We start from the raw sequence: 27,529 nt of genomic DNA, 5'->3' as shown, positions 1-27,529 counted from the left end.
GTACACTATTCACCCCTCAAATCTCAGTAATTTTGAAGGGTTGACTAGGGCTTACAGTAAACTAAATTTGGTTCAATCATTTTAAATTCAATCATTTTAAATTCACACCATTCAAAAGTTCACTGGAACACCACACTTGTTTTCTTAGCTTCTCTCCTTATAATCCCAGTTCCTCCAGGCTCTACTGTCAAACCACAGATGGAAAGAAACAGGTGATAAAATCTAGCAGGTTAATGAAATATTGAAGAACCTTCTGTTCAGTACTAGCAATAAGCAAAATTTCAAGATAAACAGCTTCTTTTTACCTTCCCCACACCCATAGTTTCCCCATCTCTCTCTTTTTTTCAAATCAGGCACTTAATTTGATTACCACGTTATTGGTCTCTCTCCCCCATTCTTACTTACTGGGCTGTCTTCATTGCAGTTCTTCCACTCTTGATAAAGATCCCTCATGTCTATCAGCCGGTTTTCCAATTTCTCCAGTGACCAGATCTGCTTGCCTTTCCCTTTCCTCCTCACCTGAATAGCAGGCTCACTAAGAGCTGCCCCTCGCTGCAGAAACAAAACCATTAAGACTCAGTAAGGAATCCATGCACGGCAACCGACATCCAGTTACACAGAAAGTGACTTGGAAAAGTTTTGGTTTAAACAAAATCCAGTTGGAACAACCACATTTAAAATGGAAGAATGGGAGTCCAACTGTCAACATGGCCATGCCCTGTGTCAATTTTATCTCAGTGACAATGGCAGAGATCTTTGCAGACCCCTTCCTTTTCAGAAGTGTTGCAACAATGAATATTTCAGCATTTCATAAAGAGTCTCACATGAAAGAGGCTGTATATTCAAAGTTAGATTATTACTATCTACAGTGTCCAAACTCATAGAACCATAGAATACTAGGACTGAAATGTGGACACCATACTCCAATTGAGGCACAATACTCCAATACTCATGCAGTTGCTCAATCATTTCCTTGCTTTTATTTATTTACTCATAATTTTCTATTATAGCAAAATTACAATAAAACATTTAATACAGAATCATAAAAATACAGGAATGAAAGGTGCTATGAGAAGTCTAATTCAAGCCACCTGAGCTTGAAGACCAAGCAAACCTAGACCATCAGGTCTTCTAAGAAGAGGTTCTCAAAAGTGGGGGCAGCCCTCCCTGCCCCGGAGGAGGCACTGACTGTACTCTGGATATAGAGTACAGAGCTATAGAGCTAGCAGCTATTAGAGCTATTACACAATTGTTAATATCCCATGAACACGCCTATATGGAATAGACACAAGCAAGCACTTGAAAAGAAGGGTGAAGTTTGTTCTAACAGAGAACTTGCACCACATCACATTTCTATAAACAGGCGTCTTTCCAAACGTTCATGTTATCAGATACAATAAACATGCCGCATGGTCTTCCAACAGCACCATTCACAAGTGTGAACATGTTGGCAAGTTAACTGGATCGTTAGAACCGTCAGATCCATGTGAATTGTTACAGACGTCAACCTTACTGAACAATGATTAAGCTCAAGTGAGCTGCTGCCTCACCTTTCTGTTAGCATTAAGGCTCGAAGCTGGGATCTGCAGAGTGACCTTATACTCTGTCTTCTTGTCCATTTCCTCTGCGATGAAACTGGCTTCTCTCACGAACAAATTAGCTTTAACAATTTGCTCCCTCAGCTTCCTCAGGCTGTGGTTCAACATTTCTTCTCTTTTAAAATGGGGGGGGAGGGAAAAAAGCAATAAATTTCTTTACTGAGGCAACTTCTAACTAGACTAGAACACAAAGGACCATGGGGGCAAATTACTGCCATTCATAGGAGTCAACATCCAAAATAACTTATTTTAAACACTAGATCTTTTCTAGAAAAATATATCTTTGAGAATGTAGTACTGTGGTTGTTCCATCAGTTCTGAAGCAGTAGCCACTACATCTGTGGTGTCCAACACACTAGCCAGTAGCCACATGTGGCTATTTGACCGACTGTGTGTGGCTTGTTCACTATAGCAGTAGCCACAACTAGCAGCACGCAACCGGCCAAAAAGTCACTTGTGGCTAATGGCTAGCGTGGTGGACACCACAGATTTAGTGACTGACTACAAAAGCTGCCATGCTACCAAATCCAGAGATTTAAAGGTCTCCTCTTGTATTCCCAGAAGAGGCAGCACCTATGAGAGCTATTCAACCTCTTTCCCACTCCAGATGTGAAAAATCTGCCTTCAGAGGAAAGGATCAATCAGTCTCCATGATCCATGGAGTGCATCAGTTAGTGTCTACCGTGAGACAGGAAATTCTTCACAGGGATGCCAGCACCAAATTCATTCTACAGAAGCCGCCAAAATATTATGAGAAGGTCACAACCGATCTGGGATGTGTTTGAACCTGTGACCTAAAGGTGAAATGCTCCATCCTTCATTACAACACTTATTTTTAAAAAACAAATGTTTCTTTGGCAGTTTAAGTTAACAGGGGCTTATTGTTTTGAGGGTGTGCAGGTGTGTGGGAGAGTGTCGGTGGGTTTTAAATTACTAAGACATGCAGCATCTTTTGCCTTGCCCTCTGCTTTAGGCAAAGCACCACTTCTACCATAAGGCTGCTGTTACTGTCGGAAACACTACGGCTATGTCTACACTCGCAGCTTCTTGCGCAAGAACGGCCATTCTTGCATAAGAATCCGCAGAGCGTCCACACTGCCCGCTTGCTCTTGGCGCAAGGAAATTTACAGCATGGCATGGTAAGAGAGGGCTTCTTGCGCAAGAGCTACGCTCTTTTTTAACAGGTGTAAGCCCTCTTGCGCCGGAGCTCTTGCACAAGAGGGCAGTGTGGATGCTGGGCAGGGATTTCTTGCGCAAGAAAGCCCTATGGCTAAAATCGCCATCGGAGCTTTCTTGCGCAAGAGAGCGCCCACACTGCCATGGGCGCTCCTGCGCAAAAGCACAGCTCGCCCATGGCAGTGGGGACGTTTTCTTGTGCAAGACTTCTTGCACAAGAACTCTTGCGCAAGATGTTCTTGCACAAAAAGCTGCCCGTGTAGACATAGCCTACCAGTGATTCTGTTATCACAGGAGGCAGCACGCCCAAGCCCCCTTCCCTGGAATTCTCTAGGAAGAGGCAAAAGGATCCCTCTTGTGGATCTAAAATGAATTACTCTATAAAAGAGCCAATGACCAACTCACACAGTCCTGCTGGGACTACAGTCAATCCTTCCTCCATCTAGTGCAGGGGTGGGAAAGCTTTTTCCTACCAGGAGCCACTGACACCCAGAAAAAAAAGAATCAGTTGCAGGTGACACACAAGCCAGCTGGGGAAAGTGGGTGAGGTGCAGGGCTTCCATTAGTCTTGGGATTAGGGTTGCCAACTTTCCCAGCTGGATGGACCAGACGCCCCTGTCCAGTCGGGAAAGTTGGCAACCCTCCAACAAAATAGTACCTTTCCACCTTTATTTTCTCAGATGTATTGGAACAAAATGAATGGCCTGATAATTACAGCCCTACCAATTTCACGGTCATAGTATTTTTAAAAATAGTAAATGTCATGTTTTCAGCTATTTAACTCTGCAGTGTCACAGTCCTAACTGTAGGGGCCCTGGCCCAAAAAGGAGTTGGGGAGAAGGGGAGGAAGTCTCACAAGGTTATTGTAGGCGGGGTTGCACTCCTGTGTTGCTGCAGCTGCCAATACTTATTTCAGAGCTGGGCAGCTGGAGAGCATTGGCTGCTGGCCAGAAGCCCAGCTCTGAAAGCAGCAGTGTGGAGGTAAGGATGCATGGAATGGTATTGCCCTCTTTACTTCTGCACTGCTGCTGGTGGGGCAATGCCTTCCGAGCTGGATGGCCAGCCAACAGTCACTGCTTTCCACCTCTCAGCCGCCCAGCTCCCAAAATAGCACAGAAATAAGGGGTGGTGATCCTCCTAAAACAACCTTGTGACATCCACATCTCCCTTTTGAGTCAGGATTCCCAGTTTGAGAAATCCCGGTATCCCCTGTGAAACTGTATAGTAGAGGGTAAAAGCACACAAGACCAGATTTCAGTCCGATGTGTTTTTCATGGCTCTGAATTTGGTAGGGCCCTATGGATAAACTTTACACCGATATTTCCTCTTGGCTGATGGTATCCCCACAATATTGTTGCTCAGCTAAGGGGCTCTTCTTGGGAGCCAAGGACATGCGCTGTAATCAAATGCCTCAAATCGGTAAGAGACTTTACTGGCATGAGAAGACCTTAAGCCTGACCACTCCACTGCTTGAGAAATAATGTACATTCTCACCTCTCTTCTGCCCACTGGCGTAAGCGCTGCTGGGCATTGGGTGAGTGGAAAGGGAACCTGTCCATGCTCCGGAGGTGTTGTTTCTCTGGAGACAGCCGCCGTCGCAACTGCTCTAGCTCATGCTCGTACATCAATCGCTGCTGCTCCAGTGCGGATCGCTTCTCCTCTTCATGCTTTTCCTCCAGGCTGTGCAAGATTGACTGCATCGGGTCTAACCAGATGTTGAAAATAAAGAAGCCAGAACTGAAGTTCTTGGACACTCGGGGTACGTCTAGACTACATGCCTCTGGCATTTGTCGACCTCCCAGGTATGCCTTTGATGTTGACCGCAGAGCGTCCAGACTACCGTGCTGAGCCGACAAACAGCTGATCGGCTCAGCGCAGCAGCCATTTAAATGTAAATGAAGCGGTTACTATTAAATCACTGCCTCATTTTCCTATGCCGGGTAGTCTAATCTACATGCCTCTGTTGTCAGAGGCATGTAGTCTAGACGTACCCTCACTGATTGCCGAGTTCTTAGGGGGGAAGCAGTGATCCAGTGCACAAGGCACAGAGTTTGGAACTAAGGGGACCTGGATTCTGTTCCTCGCTCTGCCATGAATTTATCACATGATCTTAAACAAGCTGCCACTTTTCTAGTGCTCAGTTCTTAGGGATACAGCTAGTTTTCTGAGGGCTTTTCAAAGGCGGATCAATGGATGAAGTGTACTCTAAAGATTAAAAACAATCAGAAGAGATGTACGACAGTACTTTGTCAAAGTATGCAAAACCGAGAGTTATTTTATTCTATGGTTTAGCATTAAATACAAAAGGTAGGTGACCTAGTGGAAATTAGATCTAGACAAGGTCAGATTAAATCAATCCTCCCCACCTTTGGGACACCTCTGGCAGCTATATAAGGCTACCAAAACCAAGGAACTTGATTTCAGAGAGAGTGGCAGGATCAGAGAGTACACAGCTCTTCCCAAACACCTCAGTGCTAGACAATATCCCCAATGTTCTAGTTCTGAGTTTCTCCTGAACAGCAACTGAACTTTAAAACGTTTTGTAGTTTCCCCCGCCCCTTCCAGGGGGAAGTGATTAAGAGAAGAAAGTGTATGCGGTAGGAAGCTATAAAGGAAAATGATTCCTGAGTTACAAGGTCCTCAGGATGCACCCTATTCCCTGCCTGTATTTTTAATGTCTGCTGCTTCTTACCATTGCTACTGAGTGCCTTCATAGTGACTTCCATTTGGGCATACTCATAGCTGAAGTTCATTTCACTGGACACTTCACTGGAATTGTCTCCATCAGCATCAAGTTGCTCAACACTGTTGCTGCAGCCCATAGTGTTGTCTTGTTCTTCCTCCTCGTGCTCTACTTTCTTTTTCTTTTTTGGCAAACTCAACCTTTAAAAAAGGAAAAAAAATACAATGTTTAATAAACTAGCACATTTTATCCCCAGCCTTTGTAACAGAGCAGCTGCTTTTAAAGGATTCTTACAATGAAAGCAAGTCCTCACAATCCATAATTTCCCTTTCAAACATGCGGTGGGTGAAGCCGGTGCCCTCCTTAAGAAAGGCTTCCAAGTGCCCTAACAGGGACTCCGACAACACACTGAAAACGCGAAAGCCCTTCTGTCCTCTCTTTCAGACACAGCCATTTATACATTTACTTTGAGTAAACAAACACTGGATGGACACCTATCCACTCAGATTCTAAAGCCAGAAGTGACTGATCAGCTAGACTGACCTGTACAACACAGGCTAGAAAACACACTCCAAGTAATTCCAAGAGCACATCTTTTAGAAAAATGTCCACATGACCCTTTTCTCTGCCAGACTGATGAGCTCAATATTTTTGTTCCCTATGTAAATATTGTCATCAAGGGTACTTCTAGACTACATGCCTCTGTCGCCAGAGGCATGTAGATTAGGCTACTAGACATAGGAAAATGAAGCGGCGATTTAAATAATCGCCGCTTCATTTAAATTTACCTGGCTGCCGCGCTGAACCGACAAACAGCTGATCAGCTGTTTGTCGGCTCAGCACGATAGTCTGGACGCATGGGTGGCGACATCAAAGGTATTTGTCGACCACCCAGGTAAATCTCATCCCAGGAGGCATACCTGGGTGGTCGACAAATACCTTTGATGTCGCCACCCGCGCGTCCAGACTATCGCGCTGAGCCGACAAACAGCTGATCAGCTGTTTGTCGGCTCAGCGCGGCAGCCGTGTAAATTTAAATGAAGCGGCAATTATTTAAATCGCCGCTTCATTTTCCTATGTCTAATAGCCTAATCTACATGCCTCTGGCGACAGAGGCATGTAGTCTAGACATACCCCAAGTCACATCTTGTCTCTCTTAGCTAAATATAGTTATAGACTCAAGGAGCTCAGTCTAAGGCAGGCCTTCCAACCCTTTAATCATTCTCATGGCTCTTCTCTGACCCCTCTCCAGTTTATCAATATCTTTCCTGAAGCCCGGGCCCAGAACTGGATGCAGCAGCCTTGCAGGAATCCCACCAATGCCCTATATATCAGGTTCTACCAAATCCATGGTCGGTTCTGGTCAATTTCACTGTCAAGGACTTTTTTTTAAAAAAAAAAGTCAATGTCATGATTTCAGCAATTTAAATCTGAAATGTCAGTGTTGAAACGGTCTCCATCCTGATCCAAAAAGGAGCTGTGAGGGAGGAGTGTTGCAAGGTTATTGTAGGAGGGGTTACGCTACTGCTACCCTTACTTTGGAGCTACTGTAGGTAGCTGGGTGGCTGGAGAAAGCCAGGGTCTGGCTAGGAGCCACGCTTTGAAGAAAGAGCTGCCCCCTGGAAGCACTGCAGAATTTAAGATGGCATGGTACTGCCAGCCTTACTTCTGCACTGCTGCTTGTGGAACATGGGTCTGAGTTAGCCACTGCCACTCTCCAGCTGTCCAACTCCGCAAGCTGTGCACAGAATTGAGGCCAGGTTTGACAAAGCCCTGGCTAGGATGATTTAAGTTGGGGTTGGTCCTGCTTTGAGCAAGGCGTTAGACTAGAGGACCTCCTGAGGTTTCTTCACACCCTAATCTTCTATGAATCTATGAAACTGGGCCACAAGCTCCTGGAAATATAAACATGAAAATAATCCTCAGCGTATTACAAACAAGCCATGACTAGGCACAGCCGCTATGACACGGGTCTATGAAAAACATCCCCTAGCCCAGTGGTTCCCAAACTTTTCAGCGTCACGCCCCCTTTTTGGTTTTTGAGAAACCCTCAGCTTCCCCCCACCCCGCAATAGCGGCAAAACTTGTGCCAAAAGGGAACTGACCAGGGCCAAAAAACAAAAATAGCGGCAAAACTTCTGGGGGTGCGGGATTCATGAGGGGGGGCTAAGTCACCTCACATCCTCCCCCTAGAATTTCCTCATGCCCCCCAGTTTGGGAACCCATGGTCTAGCCAGAACTGGCAACATATGGTCCATCTGCATCTTGAGGGCTCCACTAGAGACCTACAATTACTCTCTGCACTCAAAGCTAAAGCAAAACTGGCTGAAGCTCATATCTAGATGAAGGCCTTTGATACCTGAAGAAGTGGTTGTTTCCCCACAGTATTCGGTCTCCATGGTGTAGCTGCGTAGGACCCATAACAGGGGAACCATTTACACATGTTCTGTGAGGAGAAGAAGAAAAGCAGCTTACAAATACATCCAAATTAGGGTGTTGGGGTTGTGGGTTTTTTTGAGAGAGAGAGAAAATAGTTTCTTTCATTCTCACAATTAGTTTGGGGAGGAAAGCAGGTTTGAGGATTACAAATAAATAGGCAAACATTTCTTCTGTAACCTGGCACTGGAGCAATTTTTAGAGTGGGGGTGCTTAGTTACTTACATTTTTATACCTGTTCTGTACCCCTCCAATGGTTGCAAACTCTCCCCACTGGATTGACAGATGCCATTCATGGCAACTGTGTCCAGTCCGTATGGTCTGGGAGAGGTTACAGCCCTAGCCCCTTGCTGACCATAGAGGAGCACAGCCAAGGTCAGGAGCAGAACCCTTGGCCAGCGAGAGGATGCTGGGTGGCAGCAGAGCCTTTAGGGCCGGGGGCCTGGACCCTGGGGCTGGCAGGCTGAGGATCCCCTGGGAGCAGGGGCAGCGGAGCCTGCAAGGCCAGCAGGCAGCAGCAAAGCCGGTGGGATCTCAGGCTGGTGAAGCCAATGGCAGGTTGGTAGCAGGGCCAGGAAGCTGGGTGCAAAACTTGGAGGTACAGCAGCACCCTCTGCACTCCTACTTCCCACACCTCTGCTGTTTCATCAGTCCATGGACTGATTTACTCTTGGTTAAGCTCCATAATATTTAGTATTTTTAACCACAGATTGTACTTGAAGAACGTTATTGAAGACTAATCTATTGGGTCTAAAAAAAGGTGTATGGCTTTGAATATAGCCTATGGGAAGTAAACACGGCTATTGTTACATTGTTCAGAAATAGTGAATAAGCATACACCATGTTGGAGATCTTCGATATACACATGGTTTACTGGAGACAGCATCAACTCCACTGTTAGGGTAACAAGGAGTCCGGTGGCACTTGAAAGGCTAAAAAATCTATTAGGCTATTAGAGCAGGGGTGGCCAACCTATTTAACAAAGAGCCAAAACAGCAGCGGAAAAAAAAGCGAAAAGCCGCACAGAATTGTCGAGCTCCCTTCCCCCGCCCCCCAAAAAGAAAGCCCTCCAGAATTGTCAAAAAAGGAGACTGCCCCTTTAAGAAACAAGCTTGGGCACCATTTTGAATTGCCACCCCGGTGAGCGCAGGGCATCCGGGGGCCATTTTGGGGTGGGGGAGGGCGTTCAGCAGCTTTGTGAGCTGCACTTTTGGGAGAGAAGAGCCGCATGCGGCTCATGAGCTGTGGGTTGACCATCCCTGTATTAGAGCATCAGCTTTTGTGACCTACAACTCGCTTCCTCAGATGCTGAAGAGAAAAAGAAAGATGGGGGGAAAAAAGGACACAGAGATGGGAGTGACACATCAGTGCCAATTAAGTCAGCATGGATGTGGCTTATCTCCAACAGTGGAGAGAAACAGAGTACCTGAATGGGAAATTACCTATTGTAATGCAGGAACCACTCCATCTGTTTGTTTAGACCAGTGGTTATCAAACTTTTTGGGCTCCGGAGCCCTTTACACGTGTAAAAATGTATGCGGAGCCCCTGCGGTCCACTGATTGTATGTGTTGTACCTATCGATGTTTCCAGTTTCTCAACCTTGCGGAGCTCTTGGAGATGTCTCGCGGAGCCCTAGGGCTCTGCGGAGCACAGTTTGAGAAACTCTGCTTTAGACCTTGCTTCAGGGCATCAAATTCGCACATGGATTCCAGCTCAGCAGTTTCTCTCTGCAGACTGTTTATGAAGCTTTTCTGTTTGAGAATGGCAACTAGCAAGTCCGAAACTGTGCGCTCAAGGAGGTTAAAATGCTCCCCCTCAGCCCGGCTTTTGGAAGTTGCCCTTCTTAATGTCTAATTTGTGATTATGTATTCTTTTGCGTAGACCGTATGTCTTGTCCAATATACATGGTACCTGGTGCTAGCCACTGTTGGCAGACAAGCTACTGGGCTAGATAGACCTTAGGTCTGACCCAATACGGCCGTTCTTATGTTCATGGCATATGGGCACTGTTGGAAAATGATGGCCTGTATTACATTAGTAGATGTGCATATGAACATGCCTTTAAGGAGATAGCTGATATGGTTAGGTCCTGTGATGGGTTCACTAGGTAGATCCACACATGCATGGCATTCTGTAGTTTGTTGGAATGTATCATGTGCTTCATTATAGTTACATAATTAGATACCATAGCAAGTACTTCAATAACATTTCACATATAAGCAGTGATTATAGAAGTTTAAATCTGGACACAGAGCTACATTTAGACAAGTGCAAATAAATTAGCACATGTTTGATGAAACTATAAATTGCTTCTATATCATCATTAAGAAAAAAGACACACATACCCCCAGATATTCGGTTTGAAATCTAATCCAAAACAACCCAGAACTGGAAGAGAGAGGGTCTATATATTAGGAATGAGATGCACTAACAGAGCTGTTCATGGGAAACACAGCAACCTACTAACATTTAAACATAAGCCAAATAGCTCTTGAGATTAATAAAAAATTCTTATTTAGAAATCTTCATGTACCATTCATCCTAATAGATTTGTTAAAGTTGAAGCTATAGAACTGACTTTACAATAATTTGTAACATTACCTAGTATTTTGCTTAGGCGTTAGCATAACCTGTCCTTCGGAGGTTATTTCTATAATACAATGTTCAGGAAGAATTCCCATTCCACATAACTGGATATCTTGGGAGTCATCTGACCCTATTAACGTATGCTCCTGTGGAAGATTGAAACTCAGATGTTAGCAACAGATAGCAGAAATGTTCTTCCGGTTACACACAGGCCCCATTTAAGTTGATTCTGCTGATATTAATAAAACACAATTACCCAATTTTCACCCATATGACAGCACTTTTAATGACCAATGACAGTCCAGTTGGGGAGCACGTTCCCAGTGGAGGCCATGTTCAAAGGATCCCAGCTGTAGGCCGAGCATTGAGCCCTATGTAAACTCAAACTGCGCCGTGTTGAGTAGCCCTGACTGATAGTATATCACAAGTTGTCTGTGGCACAGGTCTACATGTAGAATAACTAGAACAACAGGGCACAACTACTCATTTACACCCTAGGATGGAGCTCTCCTCAATCAAAGGGAGTTCTAGACAGTGCTATTCAGTTCTTGCAGAATTCAGATGGCTCAGCACAAAAGAGGCTGAAGATGACTGCTAGTCTGACAACAGGGAGCTCCTCTGAAATTAGGTGGATCCAAACCTCTGATCAGCTCCAAGAAATGATGAAAAACCTTCCCCGTCCAAAAAGCCTTTTCCTCACAAGCATGACACAAAACTGAAACCTGCTGCTGCTCAGACATCTGTGACCACCCGAAAAGAAAGTCTGAAACCTGATCAATCCAAAAGATAGCAAAAGAATCAGAATCCAAAAAAAGAACCCAAACTCATCCTCTAGCCCAAGCTAAGATTTTTGCTCCAAACCTGCTGTGGTGTCCAAAGAGGACATGGCTATTCAATTTGATTTTTAGAGACTTCAGTAATGAGAAGCAAAAACACAACTGTAAGATACATAGTTTTGGTTATATCAGAAAGGGAATTGCAAGAACACCGAGTATTTTTATTAGTTTCCCCATCCTACAACATCTAACAAAGATTGCATTTTACACAGGGACTGAGGTCATCCTTCTGAATATACTTTGTCATTAATGTATTCTTGTTATGTATTCACATGAAACAACAAAGAAAACACCACAGCCTCAATAGCTGTCTGAGTTGAGGCTGACTTAGCAGTTTGAATCAGAATCCAGACACCACCTACACATGAGATGCCTGGAAATGCTTTGACTCCTCTCCAAAAATCGTTAATCAGCTCTTGTGTTGTTTATTAATGGCTATAAGGAGCAGTGATGAATAAGGGGTTTTTCTTTTGCTTTCATTCTTTGGGTAGCGGTTTGCTCTGTGATATGCAATGACTGATCTAAAAGGAAGATTACATACATTACCTAAGAGAGGCAGCACAAAACCACTTTTAGCCCAAATGCTAATTATGCGGCTGCCCCGAGACAAATTACTGTACTCTACTCCAGTGGGAGGAAAATCATTAACAACCAACAATGTGAGAAGTCTGACAGTTGGGCTTAAAATTGAATGGCTGCTCCACTCTGAAAAGTGACTTAAAACTGTAGCACAGATCCTATTCTTCACTCTGCTTCCAGATCAAAACCTGCTTAATTTACAGGAAATAAAACTGCCAGCCCAGAATCCAGAAGTTAAGCGGAGTTCATTCCCCTGCAGCGCTGAACAATAATATGGAATTCTACAATCAGAAGATGCACGTTAACGGGATGGATGAGCTGGAATAAAACCCAGCACTCTTCCCCCAGAGCTATCTGGATCCTATGTTGGAAACAGAAGAAAGAACTCATTTGATAAGTCAGTATATTTAACTGTGAGCACAGATGGAGAAGCAAACTGATTTAGTAAGATGGTGCCATTTTTGCATACAAAAAGAACTGTAAAGGCCAGACAACTGCTGTCAAATGGGAAAATTTCTAAGGATACAGAATGCTACTAAGGCACATTTACACTCCGGTTCTCTGTAACAGTTAAAGATGACTGGCAATAAAAAAAACCCGTATCTGTGCTATTTTTGCTAACCACTGGACACTAAACAATGCCTCTGTCATCTGTTCCTCAAAAAGAACTTTCTATTCACATGCATTTTCACTGTATTATATGATCCACTTAAACACATTGAAACAAAGTGTTATTTCACCTTTAAGTAGTACACCAGAAGTTCATTGAGAGCAGGATCTGCATTTAAATTAACAAGGAAGCACTTGTTGTCACCAACTTTGATTCCAGAAGACTGAAGAGATATGCCAAGACTCTCCAGTTGTTTCTGCCGCTCCTGTAAGAGAAACCTCCACTATTAATGCTTTAAGATGCAGATTATCCTAGGAAACAGATATATTACAACACACATTATCTGTTAAAAGAAATCAAAACAACATAATTGGAATAGTTATTTTTTCTAAATAGCTGCTTAGGAGCCTAAGTCCTAAATGCCCTGCTGTTAACCACTCAAGAGAGATCTCAGAGTCACTGTGGATAGTTTTCAGAAAACATCCACTCAATGTGCAGAGTCAGTCAAAAAAAGCAAACAGAATGTTCGGAATCATTTAAAAAGGGACTGAGAGACAGGATGCGTCTACATGGCAGAGCTTAACTCAAAATAAATTGAGCTACGTCAATTGCGTAGCTTATTTTGAAATTGGGAGCTTCTACATAGCACTTATTTCGAAATAGAGCACTCTTCCTCCCACTTCCCTTACTCCTCGTGTAATGAGGGTTCCAGGAGTCGGAGTAAGAAGTCCTCCAGCTTGACAGTACTTACACATTATTTCGAAATAACTGCCTGCTGTGTAGACGCGGACTAAGTTATTTCAAAATAACACTAGCTATTTCAAAATAGTGTAGATGTACCCTAAAACAGAGAATATCTTATTGCCGCTATAGAAATCTATGGTACGCCTACATCTTGAATACTGCGTACAGATGTGGTTGCCTCATCTCCAAAAAGATATACTGGCATTGGAAAAGGTTCAGAAAAGGGCAACAACAATTAGAGGTTTGAAATGGGTCCCATATGAAGAGAGATTAAAAAGACTGAGACTTTTCAGCTTAGAAAAGAGGAGACTAAGGGAAGATATGCTAGAAGTTTATAAAAATCATGACAGGCAGGACCCATAAGCCAATGAAAGATTTGAATCCTGGTCGGAAGCAGGCAAGATTCCTAAAACGAAACAAGAGCCAGAGTTCCTGTATCATACCAAAAATTTTAAAAAAACACAACAACAACTAAAAAATGTCAACATTGCAGCAAACAGCAATCATAGAACTGGAAGGGATCTCATGAAGTCATCTAGTCTAGTCCTTAGCACTCACGTCTGGACTAAGTCTAGCCCATTCCAGACAGGTGTTTGGCTAACCTGTCCTTAAAAATCTCCACTGACAGAGATTCCACAACCTCCCTAGGCAATTTGTTCCTTAGCTTAACTATCCTGAGAGTTAGGAAGGTTTTCCTAATATCCCGCCTAAACCACTCTTGCTGCAATTTAAGCCCATTACTTTTTGTCCGATCATCACAGGTTGAGGACAATTTTTCCTTCCTCCTCCTTGTAACAACCATTTATGTACTTGAAAACCGTTATGTTCCTTCTCGGTCTTTTCTTCTCCAGACTAAACAAATCTATTTTTCCAATAAAACTGGAGAAATGCAGCACCCAGAACTAGAAACAATAATCTACTTAAGGCCTAATCAGTGTCGAAGCTAGTGCCTTGCTTACCACACTCCTATTATATCCCAGAAAGATGTTTGCTTGTTTGCAATATTGTTATGCTGTTACTCATATTTAGCTCATGGGCCACTATGACACCCATGCCCATTTCTGCAGCACTCTTCCTTAAGTAGTCATTTCCTATTTTGATTGTGTATAACTGATTGTTCCTTCCTAAGTGAAGTATGTTGCCTTTGCCCTTATTGAATTTCATCCTATTTACTTTAGACCATTTCTACAGTTTGTCCAGATCATTTTTTATTTTAATCCTATCCTCCAAAGCACTTGAAAGCCCTCCCAGCTTGGTATCATCTGCAAACTTTATGCGTGTACTAGCTGCCATTTTCTAAATCACTGATGAAAAATTGAAGAGACCCAGACACAAAAAGTATCCTCATTTGATACGTTGCAGTTTGATTCTGAACCACTGATAACTATTCTCTGGGAATGGTTTTCCAACCAGTTTTGCACCCACCTTGTAGTAGCTGCATTTAGGTTGCATTTCCCTAGTTTATTTATGAGATGGTCATGCAAGACAGTTATCAAAAGCCTTGCTAAAGTCAAGATATACCACATCTGCCACCCCCCCCCCACCACCCATCCCACAAGGTGTGTTAACATGTCAAAGAAAGCTATTAGGTTGGCTTCAAATAATTTCTTCCAGATGTTTGTAGATGGATTCCTTAATTATTTGCTCCATTATCGTTCCTGGCACAGAAGTAAAGCTGACTGATCTTTAATTCTGCAGGTTGTTCTTATTCATCTTTTAAGAGATTTTTGCTCTTTTCTAATCTTCTGGAATCTCTCCAGTCTTCCCTGACTTTAAAATAATTGCTAGTGGCTCAGCCATCTCCTCAGTCAACTCCTCGAGTATTCTAAACCATATATTGTATCAGACCCTGATGATTTGAAGACAACTAACTTGCCTAAATAATTTTTTAACTTGTTCTTCCCCTATTTTATGCTTCTAAATTGTTGGGAGAATAGCCATTTATTTAATTCTCCATAATGTTTTAATAACCTTTTTCACCATCACCACATCTCACTACATTTCTTTTCAATACCATGCTTTTGTGCCCAATTTAGGGATGTGAAAGGATAAGTCAGTTAACTGGTAGGGACTGAAGCAACAACCCGCCTGCCACAGGCAGTGGGCTGCTCCAGCCCCACAGGGAGCCTGCCATGGAGAGGGATTGCTCTTGTTCAGTGCAGCCTCTGTCCACGGTAGGCTCTGGTGTCCTACAGGCAAGGGCAGCGCCAGCAGCGGTTGCAAGCCAGGAGCCAGCAGCAGCCTCAGACCCAGTGTGAGGCGGGGAGCATGCCTGCGTGGGTCTGGGGACTACTCCAACTGGGCTGGAATGGTCCCCAACCCAGATCCTGCTTAATTGGTTAACATTTAAATGATTAACTTGAATTTTACATCCCTAGTCCAATATTGGGCATTTAGAATATTTCCTTTCCTCATGCACCTGGGGAGTAGGGTTGCCAGATGGTTTAACCAACTATATCGAAGACCCCACCCAACCCTCCAAAAAAAGCCAGTGGGGGAAAAAATTCTGCTGGGGAAAAAAAAGGGGGACACCAAAGTTGTTGAGGAAAAAAGAAACAGTGTGGCCCCTTTAAGAAACGCTTTTGAGGCTTTTTGGCCCTAACAGGTGGCCATCCACCATTTTGTCTCCCTGCTCCGGGCCAGACAGCTCTCCTGCAGAATCAGGTAAGCACCTGGGATTTTCGCCTCTTGGCTGGGGAAAAACAAACCAAAAAAAAATCAGAAAATACTGGACATTTTAGGTGTCTGGTATTTTCTGAATCTTACCACAGGACAGGAGGTGAAAATACCGGACTGTCCAGGTCAAGACTGGACACCTGGCAACCCTACTGGGGAGGACAAGGTGGATTCCTGACACTTCTATCACACTGAATCTTCTCTGGTCTTGGAATTGTATATTTAGGTTATTAATGCTTCCTCGTATGGAAGAGCTATTACAGTAACTGAAGATGTAGAGTTTGTATTAAAGAACCCAATAAGCTAGCACTTTTTGAAAAACCCCTCACACCGTTTTACAAAAGAATCATGGTAGCTGAAAACACGGTTTTGCTTTCAAATAGTATTAGGGGGAAAAACACAACCCTGAGACTTTACTATTTTAAACCTGATGCAGCAAAAGTGAGAGTATTTGTCATGAGCAAACCAACTTAGATGGTAAAAGGTTTGATATGGAAGTGAGGTTTTGCACCTTTACATTTTTTCCCCCTCTAAAATGCAGGTTGGATAGAAGCCACAAAACAAAAAATAAATCACTCCACTTGACACAGCTTAATAACTAAACCATTTAAAGTTAGCATTCCACTAGCACTACTTATTATTTCACTGCCAACATGTCACTTTTTTCAGCATCTATAAGGCTCTCGAAGATCTCAGCTCTATAAACATGTTATAACAGGTTAAGAATTTCAAAGGAGAAAGAAAAGAAGGTAAATAACATTTCTTTCAAGAGGTCTGAGGCCAACAAGCTAACCTCATTTCTGATGTCGCCTACGAAAGCACTTTTTGTATCACAGGATTATATTTTCTCACTATTTAATAAGCTCTATCAGCTTTCAATAGGTTTCTCAGCACAAGTGCTTACGTTAACATTTGTTAGGTAAGGATGGAAAATGCCGTAGTGAATGGTACAAAACCTTTCAACTTCATTCTCTGCTATTACGTGCTGAATCTTCTGGTTCCCAACCTGTGGTCCGTGGAAAGTTTAAAAATAAGGATCAGGCCCACCGAGCTGGACCCATTCCTTAATTTTCTTTTATTTTTCTTTACTTTTTCTTCCCTTTTCTTTTTTTATCTCCCCCAGGAAGGCAGGGGGCATGAAATTTTAATAGATTGAAAAGGGGTCTGTATGCTCAAAATGGTTGGGAACCACTGCTCTAAACCTCAGGGATAAGAGTGGTATCCACTATACAGGTTTTTTTTGAAAGTTTCGAAAAGGAAAAAAGACAAGTTTAGTTATTTGGTAATATTCTGAATGCTCCTTAACTTTGTTTTTTTGAGGCATTCAGCAACTAACCCTGTATTCAATGCACTCACACTCCATAATCAGTCAACAATTTCGCTATCTGAAAGATGTAAAATCCCTCTAATCCTCTCCACGCACAATTTTTTTTTAAACAGAATCTCTCAATTTGCATAGTCTGAATGTTTATTATTGTCCCCAGGACAGTAATATGTGATGTCACTGTCTCTCTGGGGAATTCAGCAGAAGTCCTTTAAAAGGGCAATGCACTTGACCTACTTACCCACAAATGTGAAGGGATATCCTGACAACTATTACAAAGAGATAAACAAAGGAAGTAATCAGATTTTCTTCTTAACTGCCAAAATCAAAGAAAGAGCAAACCTGTGCTATCTCCTCCGTTTTTCTTAATTTCTCTTCCCAGGTGACAGTCATTTCCTGGATCAATTTCTCGGACTCCACCAACTGTTCCTTTAATTCTGGTGATTTCAAAGCCTGAAAAGAGAAAAACAAGACACTGAATTCCTTTATAGTAACACCTAGGATTGTCTCTCTAGATTAGGCACATCAACTCAAAAGGTCAATAAAGGAAACTTAACCCCCGCTCCTACCGCAGAAAGAGTTAATCTCGCTTGATACTTTTAACCAAATCACTCACCACTACCACTTCTCTCATGCACTGCTATATATAAAATGAATCTACCAAGTTTAACTAGCAAGCAAATGATCCGGTAGCACTTTATAGACTAACAAAACATAGAATCATAGGACTGGAATGGACCTCGAGAGGTCATCGAGTCTAGCCCTCACCCTCAAGGCAGGACCAAGCTCCGTCTACACCATCCCTGACAGATGTCTATCTAACCTGTTCTTAAATATCTCCAGAGAGGGAGATTTCACCACCTCCCTTGGCAATTTATTCCAATATTTGACCACCCTGACAGTTAGGAATTTTTTCCTAATGTCCAATCTAAACCTCCCTTGCTGCACTTTAAGCCCATTACTCCTTGTCCTGTCCTCAGAAACCAAGAGGAACAAATTTTCTCCTTCCTCCTTGTGACACCCTTTTAGATATTTGAAAACCGCTATCATGTCCCCCCTTAATCTTCTTTTTTCCAAACTAAACAAGCCCAGTTCATGAAGCCTGGCTTCATAGGTCATGTTCTCTAGACCTTTAATCATTCTTGTCGCTCTTCTCTGTACCCTTTCCAATTTCTCCACATCTTTCTTGAAATGTGGCGCCCAGAACTGGACACAGTACTCCAGCTGAGGCCTAACTAGTGCAGAGTAGAGCGGCAGAATGACTTCACGAGTTTTGCTTACAACACACCTGTTGATACAACCTAGAATCATATTTGCTTTTTTTGCAACAGCATCACACTGTTGACTCATATTCAACTTGTGGTCCACTATGACCCCTAGATCCCTTTCCGCCATGCTCCTTCCTAGACAGTCACTTCCCATCTTGTATGTATGGAACTGATTGTTGCATCCTGCAGCAAAAAAACTTCAGGACCAGACTTCAAAGAGAAACTGCTGAGCTACAGTTCATCTTTAAGTTTGACACAATCAACTCTGGATTAAACAAAGACTGTGAATGGCTTGCTAACTACAAAAGCAGCTTCTGCTCTCTTGGAATTCACACCTCCAGATCACCTCCTTGATTGGATCCACCTCGTCATCTCCAGCCTGATCCTGGCCTGCATATTTATTCCTGCCTCTGGAAATTTCCACTACATGCATCTGACGAAGTGGGTCTTTGCCCACAAAAGCTTATGCTCCTACACTTCAGTTAGTCTATAAGGTGCCATAGGACTCCTCGTCGCTTTTGCAGATTCAGACTAACACGGCTACCCCTCTGATACTTATCCTATCAAAGAAAGCTATCAGATTAGTTTGGCATGACTTGTTCTTCACAAACCCATGCTGGCTATTCCTTATCACTTTATTACCTTCCAAGTGTTTGCATATGATTTCCTTAATTACCTGCTCCATTATCTTCCCTGGGACAGACGTTAAACTGACCGGTCTGTAGTTTCCTGGGTTGTTCTTATTCCCCTTTTTATAGATGGGCACAATATTTGCCCTTTTCCAGTCTTCTGGAATCTCCCCTGTCTGCCATGATTTTTCAAAGATCATAGCTAAAGGCTCAGATACCTCCTCTATCAGCTCCTTGAGTATCCTGGGATGCATTTCATCAGGACCTGGTGACTTGCTGACATCTAACTTTCCTAAGTGATTTTTAACTTGTTCTTTGTGTATCCTATCTTCTAAACTTACCCTCTCTCTGCTTGTATTCACTACATTAGGCACACCTCCAGACTTCTCAGTGAAGACCGAAACAAAGAAGTCATTGAGCATCTCCGCCATTTCCAAGTTTCCTGTTACTGCTTCTCCCTCCTCACTAAGCAGTGGGCCTACCCTGTCCTTGGTCTTCCTCTTGCTTTTAATGTATTTATAAAAGGTCTTCTTGTTTCCCTTTAAAATGTAGCTTTTGTGGGCACAGCCCACTTCTTCAGATGACCAGAGTTATGATTAGAGGATAAAGAAACTCGAAATAAATAGGAGAAGGGAAGGTGGGGGAGGGGGAGAAAGATGTTCTGTCACCCACCTCCCTACCTCTATGCATAAATTATCAGGAGAAAGGGTACTAAACCTGAGTGGATAAAGATCAAAGTCAGTGGATGGACAAGGCAGGAAGGATATCATTCAGAAAGTAGAATAGTGATAGAAATGTAGCCATGTTAGTCCGGTCTAGCTGAAACAAAAAACAGGACTATTTAGCCCTTTAAAGACTAACAAGATGGTGTATTAGGTGATGAGTTTTCGTGGGCCAGACCTCTATTTGATTTGAGGAAGTGGGTCTGGCCCATGAAAGCTCATCACCTAATAAACCACCTTGTTAATCTTTAAAGTGCTACATAGCCCTGTTTTTTGATTTAGAAAGTAGTTAGCAGTTCCAAATACAGACCCTCGAATAGCTTATCTGCCCTACTCTAAATACATTACAGGAAGTCCTCCCATCGCCATGAAGAAATCAACCACAGACAAGCCCATTTTGTGGTCAGAAGCACTGGAGCTGGCCTGCCAGCACTTTCTCAATGATTTTTCCCATGGAAGGGCAGTTAGGGGCTAAATCATAAGGAATTCATTGCTCAAAAATCAAAAGCATGGGATGTACCCATGAATGAAAGGGAAGCCATTGCAGTCTCTACAACAAAGGTCTAATAAGCCTAATTCTAATAAAGTATTGATTAAGCAAAGGCAATGGGATCTAGTGGGCAAAGCACAAAGTTGGAAATAATTTATGTTCAAGTTCTATACCTGTTTTGGTTATTTAATATGGTCTTATGCAAATCACTTAACATCCATCTCTGCTTCTCCATTAGTAGAGAGATCAAAAATGCCTACACTTCAGAGAGGATTTTTTGGTTGCATGAGATACATAAAATTAGCACTAACCATTATTAACCTTATATTGTGAGCACACCAAGGGGACAACATTATATATTCATAAGAACAAAGTACAAAGATCTCAGATACACGAGACGAAAACTAGAACATAGGAAAACAGGTGCATCCTGAGTGAGTCTGAAATAGCTGGTTGTTTAGTTCCCAAGATCAGCACAGAAATGTTGGTGGATTTAGTGTGACCACAGTACCACATTTTGGAATGAGTTCCAAAAGAGTTAGGTTAACTTGACTCAACTAGTATAGATAAAATAAAAAGATCAACAGAGGAATTATTTGTCCAGTAAAAAAATGGAAGTGAGAGATAATTGTTCTGCTACAGCTATTTGAGTAAGTGAGATACAGTGTATTTTTCCTTTCAGTTTCAGTGTAAGCTCTAAATTTAGAAGTGTACTTTAGAATGTAATTCTGTGACTGTACATATGTCGCTAAACATTTTGTTCATTTTTTTAAATAACCATTTACATATACTTCTAAGAAAATGATTAGGACACATACAGATGCAATAAGCTGGAGAGGAAGATCTTCACAATGCTGAGTTCAGCTACAAGCTGTATAACGTTTTTGTATTTTGTATCAATTCCGTTGAGGTGGTGGTAGGGGGTCAGATTTAAGACACAGAAAAGGACTGATCACTTATGCTATATTACTTTTAGAGAGCTGGCTTCCACTATGATGGCACTTATTCCTTTCTATCAAGCAACCGGCTAGGGAAAAAAATCATAAAATAAACACACAATACTACTCCAAGGATCTCCAAGCACTTGAAAATTTTGGCATGTGTGTGTTTTTGTTGGTGTTTGTTTTTGTCCTCAAGAGTGAGTACTGATTTGGGGTGTTTAACTTGAGATACTTTAAAAGAGATTAATTTGGGGGGGGGGGGTGCTCAGCATATTAAAATCTCAACTTAAACAGCCCAAACCTGAAGCACCAAAAAAAAAAAAAAAAAAAAATCACCAGTCACTTTTGAAAGTCTCCACCATTGAGCACCATAACACCCCTCTGGTGGTGGTGGTAGTAGTAGTATCTCAATTTTCCAGAATGAGAAACAGACACAGATTAAATAACTTGGCCAGTGCCATAATCACAGCAACTTGTTTAGCGTCCTCTCAGAACAGAGCCCAAAACTACCCTAAATCCCTAGCCTTGTTCTCTAACCACTAGATCATGCTCCTCCACGATCCCATTCAGGGTATGTCTAGACTACAGGGTTTTGTCGACAGAAGTTTTGTTGACAGATACTGTCGACAAAGCTTCTGTCGACAAAGAGCGTCTAGACTACATCCAGTTCTGTCGACAAAGCAAGCCGCTTTGTCGACATAATAGTGTGGATGCAAAGGACAGTGTAGATGCAATAATGCCTATCGACAGAACTCTGTTGATAAAAGGCGTTATTCCTCGTAGAATGAGGTTTACATACGTCGACAAAACTGCTGAGTTTTGTCAACGTTATGTCGACATAACTCAAAGACAGTGTGGACGCAGGTATGGTTTTGTCGACAAAAGTCCACTTTTGTCAACAAAACCCTGTAGTCTAGACACACCCTCAGTTTGATGCACAAATTAATCACAAACATTGTGTGTACAATGCTTGAATACTTGAATACTGGGCCTGATCTTGAGACAAAGAACCTGTGAACCTTAAGGTGATAAGTGGAAATGCATAGAATCATAGAACCATAGAGCTGGAAGAGACCTCAGAAGGTCATCAAGTCCAGCCCCCTGCTCTAAGCAGGACCAATTCCAACTGAATCAACCTGGTCAGGGCTTTGTCAAGCCGAGTCTTAAACACCTCTAGGGATGGAGACTCCACTACTTCCCTAGGTAACCCATTCCAGTGCTTCACCACTCTCCTAGTGAAATAGTTTTTCCTAATATCCAACCTGGACCTTCCACCACAACTTGAGAACATTGCTCCTTGTTCTGCCATCTGTCACTACTGAGAACAGCCTTTCTCCAATCTTAGATCAGGCAACACCACTAGTTAACACTGACCAGCCTCATATGAATCAGAGGAAAACCAGTGAGGTGAAGAAAGACAACATGGATTTTCTCCATAGACCCCATTGTAGTGTTGCCTTACCAATGTTTACCTTCAAGCCCAGACACAATACTCAGAAAGCGTCTCAGCAGCAATATAAAACAGGATACACACCGGAGCCATGAACACCTATTTAAATTGTACCTCGGCTTTGGTGAGCTGTTCTCGGAGCTTCTCCACCTCCTCTCGGAGTTCTCGGATGATGCGGGCATTAGGATCTTCATTCACCACGGCATGGTTAACTATGTTCTTGGCCCGATCCGCGTACCTCAACGTGGAAAGGGTCTCATCATAGTTATCTGCTGCTGGGCTGACTGTTGCCACCATGGCAGTCTTGCTGTTACCACCAAGGCTATCCTAGAAGAGGACAAAGGGAAAAAAAATTGAGATCAGGCTTTTAAAAAATAAACGGAAAAATAAAAAAGCACCAAAGAATACAGGAGGGGACTTGTATTGAAAGCGCCTTTTACTTCAAGCCCACCAGTTCAAATCCAGTCCATGTAGATAGTAACTAAAAGCTGTTTACACCCAAAGGCTACTTGGTGGCCTATGTATACTGGTTTGCTGGTCTCTTATTGGTACCTATCCCATATATCATCTGAAAGAAAGAAAAGAAGCCTCTTATGAAAATTTTCTTTCAGGAAGTCATGAGCCTCTCTGACTAGTCCAGAATGTCAATGTTAAAACAGAATGAAGCAAGCAACAGCATAAGGCAGACACACACCATCTTCCAGGTAGATACAGACAATCTCATTGAAGGCTCTGAAAAGTCAGGCCTGTAACTGCTGAGATCATCATTGTCCATCTAAACAGACTGGCCAAGGACTGCATCATGGAGTCTCAACTACTTTTTTGGCCCTTACTAGTCTCTCTTGAGCATGGATGAAGGAAAATTGCATTGATGTTACCTATGCCATGTTTATTCTATGGGTGAGACAGAGGACAACTCCTCAGAGCTGTCAAGTTCATCTCCAGGTAAGAGTGGCCTCTGTTCCATCAGAGGGCAAGGTGCTTTTATTGGTTTAGGGGGTCATTCCATGTTCACACACAGAACGGCAACTTCCACAAATACTGAGTGTAGATTTTTTAAAAGTAATTCTAACGGATCTGGCCATCTTGCAATAGCAGTTGGATGGCAGGGAGGATTTTCAGGGACTACTGTAGATAAATGTAGGGCCTCATTCAATCTATATTTTTGTAGGTTAATTAGTAGTTCTCAACACCAAGCTCTCGTGGAGGTCTCCAGACTTAGGAAACATGTTGCAGTGGCTATAACTGCACTTTTGAGGGGAGAGAGAAAGGGAAGAGAAACCCTAAGAGACAATGCAACCAGCTCCAAAATAGGCATAGCCAATATAGCAAAAACTGCTGATTCAGCAGCTTTTCAAAGCTTTTCTACTAGCTTTCAAAACTTCTTTCTACCACTGGCAGATCTTCAAGCCAGCAGTAGCACTTCCTGCATCCACAGGAAATAATCTCTGAGCCAATGGATATCGTACGGGACACAGAAGATGATACAATGTACCCATTCCTGTGACCTCTGCTGACTGTATCTCTGTGTTCTATAGTTAAACACATTGATGGGGTCTTCTCCTCTTACAAGCGTGTCTATGATGAGACCGCATAGCCTGCGGAAGCAGACAGTTATAACAGATTTGCAACAAAAGTTACACCCGCAAGAAAACAGTATATTGCTGTTCATCATTTTAATCAGCAAACTGGAAACCAGGCTAATAATAAACACTTGTTCAATAAAGGGTTTGTAGAAATACCGAATGGAATATTTGTCCAACAAGGTAAATAGCTTGAGGCTGTTTAAAAAAACAGATTGAAGAGGACTAATTTATCATACAAAGTTTTATAGGGTTTGTTTGTTTAAATACAAGTTGTAGCTTGAATTGGCTACACTCAGAATGGCATCTAAACTGTTTCATACACAACAAAAACAGATCTTCCAAAAAGGAAAAGCTTTCCCCAAAAGAAAAATTAAGGCATTTCTCAAAAAGTGGACATCACTTAAAAGGTGCCATAAAGATAACCCCACCTAGGAACTACAGTAATTGAGGTCATATATCCATAGTCTGTGAGCCAAAAGGAAAAAACAGTGCAGTAGTTCATCTATTCCATATGGTGACCCCTGCTTACGTATTGGGCCTCCTCTCTTATCTTGCAAGATGAGAAGGAGGGGATGGTCTTGATAATCTGGTTGAGAACCCTTGTCTCAGTGTAAATGTAGCCAACGTGGCACTTGCAACACTAAGTGCCATGTAATACCACACTATGCACAATCAGTTTATGGGCCACTTATTAAATGGATTCGGAGACCATTTTGCTGATTTTAATTGCTAAGACTTTCTTCTAGCTTAATACAAACACTGGATATAAACATGACATAAATCAGCTTGACCGTCCTCTTCTTAGCTAGTGCAACGTAATCCACTTCAATATTCACAGATGAGAAATATTTGAAGTCATAGGAATTGAAAAGGTGGTTGCCATTTAAATTGACAAATTTTAATTAGGGCTGGTAAGGATTAAAGAAAATAATTGCAATTAATCACAAGATTGAAAAGTGACTAACAGTTTTAATCAGACTGTTAAACAATTACAGAATATCAATTTCACTTTATTCACCTCATACAAGAACTACAGTATACACGATCACGAAAGTGCAATTTACAAACGTAGAATTTTTTTAAATAACAGCACTCAAAACCAAAACAATGCTAAACTTTGAAGTTCACAAGTCAAAGCATGAAGAGCATAAGAACGGTTAGTATATCTGGATCATAAATACCTTGCAACCCTGACTACAAAAGTGCCACGCGAGCGTTTATTCTCACTTTCAAAAGTCACACTGTAAACAAGAAGCAGGAAACATTGTTTGCCGTAAATGTGATTGGCTGAACAGGAAGCAAGACATAAGAACGTAAGGATGGATCAGACTAAAAGGTCCATCTAACCCAGTATTGTTTTTTCTGACAGTAGCCAATGCCAGAGGCACTCGGAGGAAATGAACAGAACAGAGAATTATCAAGTAATTCATCCTGTCACCCATCCCAGCTTCTGGCAAAGAGAGGTTAGGGACATCATCCCCGCCCAGCCGTGGCTAGATTTATCCTCCATGAATTATTTAATTCTTTTTTTAACCCTGCTATAATCTGGATCTTCACAACATTCTCTGGCAGAGAGTTCCATGTGTTGACTCTGTGCTATGTGAAATGTTTCCTTTGGTTTATTTTAAACCTGCTGCCTATTAATTTCATTGGATGCTCCCTAGTTCTTGTGTTATGAGACGGAGTAAAACCGCTTCCTTATTTACTCTCTCACATCATGATTTTATAGATCTCTATCATATCCCCCTTCTGCTGTCTTTTTCACTCTGAGATGTCCCAGTCTTATTAATCTCTCCTCATAAAGAAACTGCTCCATAACCTTAATCATTTTGTTGACCTATTCTAATCCTTTTCCAATTCCAATACATCTTTTCTGAGATGTGGTGACCATATCTGCTTGCAGTATTCAAGATGTGAGAGTATCATGGATTTATATACAGGCAATTTGATATTTTCTGTTTTATAACCTCTCTTTTTCAATGATTCCTAACATTGTTTGCTTTTTTTGATTATTGTTGCACAGTGAGTGGATATTTTCAGAAAACTAACCACAATGACTCAAGGATATTTTTCTTGAGTGGTAACAGCTGATTTAGATGCCATGATATTATATGTATATGTGGAATTAGGTTTTCCAATGTGCATTATTTTGCATTTATCAACATTCAATTTCATCTACTACTTTGTTGCCTAGTCACACAATTCTGAGATCCTTTTGCAGCTCTTCAGAGTCTGCTTGGGACAACCAATGTTCCTGCCAATATTTTCTATCCATGTGCAGATTTTTTCCATCCATGCGCCGAATAAATTTTGCTATGTGCACCGATGTGTGTGTGAATGTGCACCACCAATAGAAACATAAAACCTAGCTATGGGCGCTCTGCTAATCAGCAGGGCAGCATTTGAATTTCTCCTGAACAGCCACACAAGTTCACTGCTTATAGGGAACACTGGACTTAACTATCTTGGGTAGTTGTATATCATCTGCAAATTTTGCCAACTCACTATTTACCAGTTTTTCCAAATCATTTCTAAACATGTTGTCTGAGTGGACCTTTATGTGGAGAACTGAAAAATATTTATTTTAACTTTACTACAGTGCATATATAAAGTACTCTTTGTATTCTGTTATATTGATTTAGTTACATTTGAAACTTTAGAAAAAATCCAAATTTATTTAAAATACATTTAAATTGGTATTCTATGTTAACAATGCAATTAAAACTGCAGTTAATGGCAACTATTCTTTATATCTACTTTTTCTGTTTTCTGTTGTTCACATGGATCAACTGTGATTAATTGACAGACTAAATTTTTATATGCACATTAGGAAATGCAATGCTGTTACTTTGGGATAGTTGAATTTTCATTGTGAATTTGAAAATGTAGTATTTGTAATTATTGCAGTTTCCCAGGCAGACACTCAAGGAGACTAAACCACAGCCACTCAACACGTGGCCCGTGGGCCACAGACGGCCCAGGGCCTGTTTGTTTGTGGTCCACGGTGAAGTTTGCATTTACGCAGGGCTCAACACACAGCCAAAACAAAAAAAAATAGTCAATATAATTGTCTTCTGTTGATATCCGTTTTAGTAGTTAAATTCTTCGATTGTCATTGCTCATTAAAAGTGCTGTCATATGGGTGGAAATCAGGTAAATATTGTATTTTATTCATATCAACAGAACTGACTTAA

General features: G+C 42.0%; 1 protein-coding gene across 6 annotated transcripts in view; it reads right to left on the bottom strand.

Moving 5' to 3' along the window:
- KIF13B (kinesin family member 13B) overlaps positions 1–27,529 on the bottom strand; it is a 178,716-nt gene that overhangs the window by 66,861 nt on the left and 84,326 nt on the right. For all 6 annotated transcript variants that reach the window (XM_075923255.1, XM_006135585.4, XM_025190999.2 and 3 more), the window contains 9 exons: positions 22,864–23,076; positions 17,592–17,702; positions 12,636–12,770; positions 10,496–10,626; positions 7,817–7,903; positions 5,467–5,657; positions 4,269–4,479; positions 1,551–1,713; positions 406–552 (listed from right to left, as the gene is read on the bottom strand). In XM_075923255.1, the coding sequence (XP_075779370.1) occupies positions 406–552; positions 1,551–1,713; positions 4,269–4,479; positions 5,467–5,657; positions 7,817–7,903; positions 10,496–10,626; positions 12,636–12,770; positions 17,592–17,702; positions 22,864–23,076 (1,389 nt within the window). The remainder of the gene's footprint in view (positions 1–405; positions 553–1,550; positions 1,714–4,268; positions 4,480–5,466; positions 5,658–7,816; positions 7,904–10,495; positions 10,627–12,635; positions 12,771–17,591; positions 17,703–22,863; positions 23,077–27,529) is intronic.

The sequence above is a fragment of the Pelodiscus sinensis genome, chromosome 3, assembly GCF_049634645.1.
Source record: "Pelodiscus sinensis isolate JC-2024 chromosome 3, ASM4963464v1, whole genome shotgun sequence".
In the NCBI taxonomy this organism is placed as follows: domain Eukaryota; kingdom Metazoa; phylum Chordata; order Testudines; family Trionychidae; genus Pelodiscus; species Pelodiscus sinensis.
The sequence above is the reverse complement of the archived record's forward strand: the minus strand, read 5'-3'. Positions and strand labels throughout refer to the sequence as shown.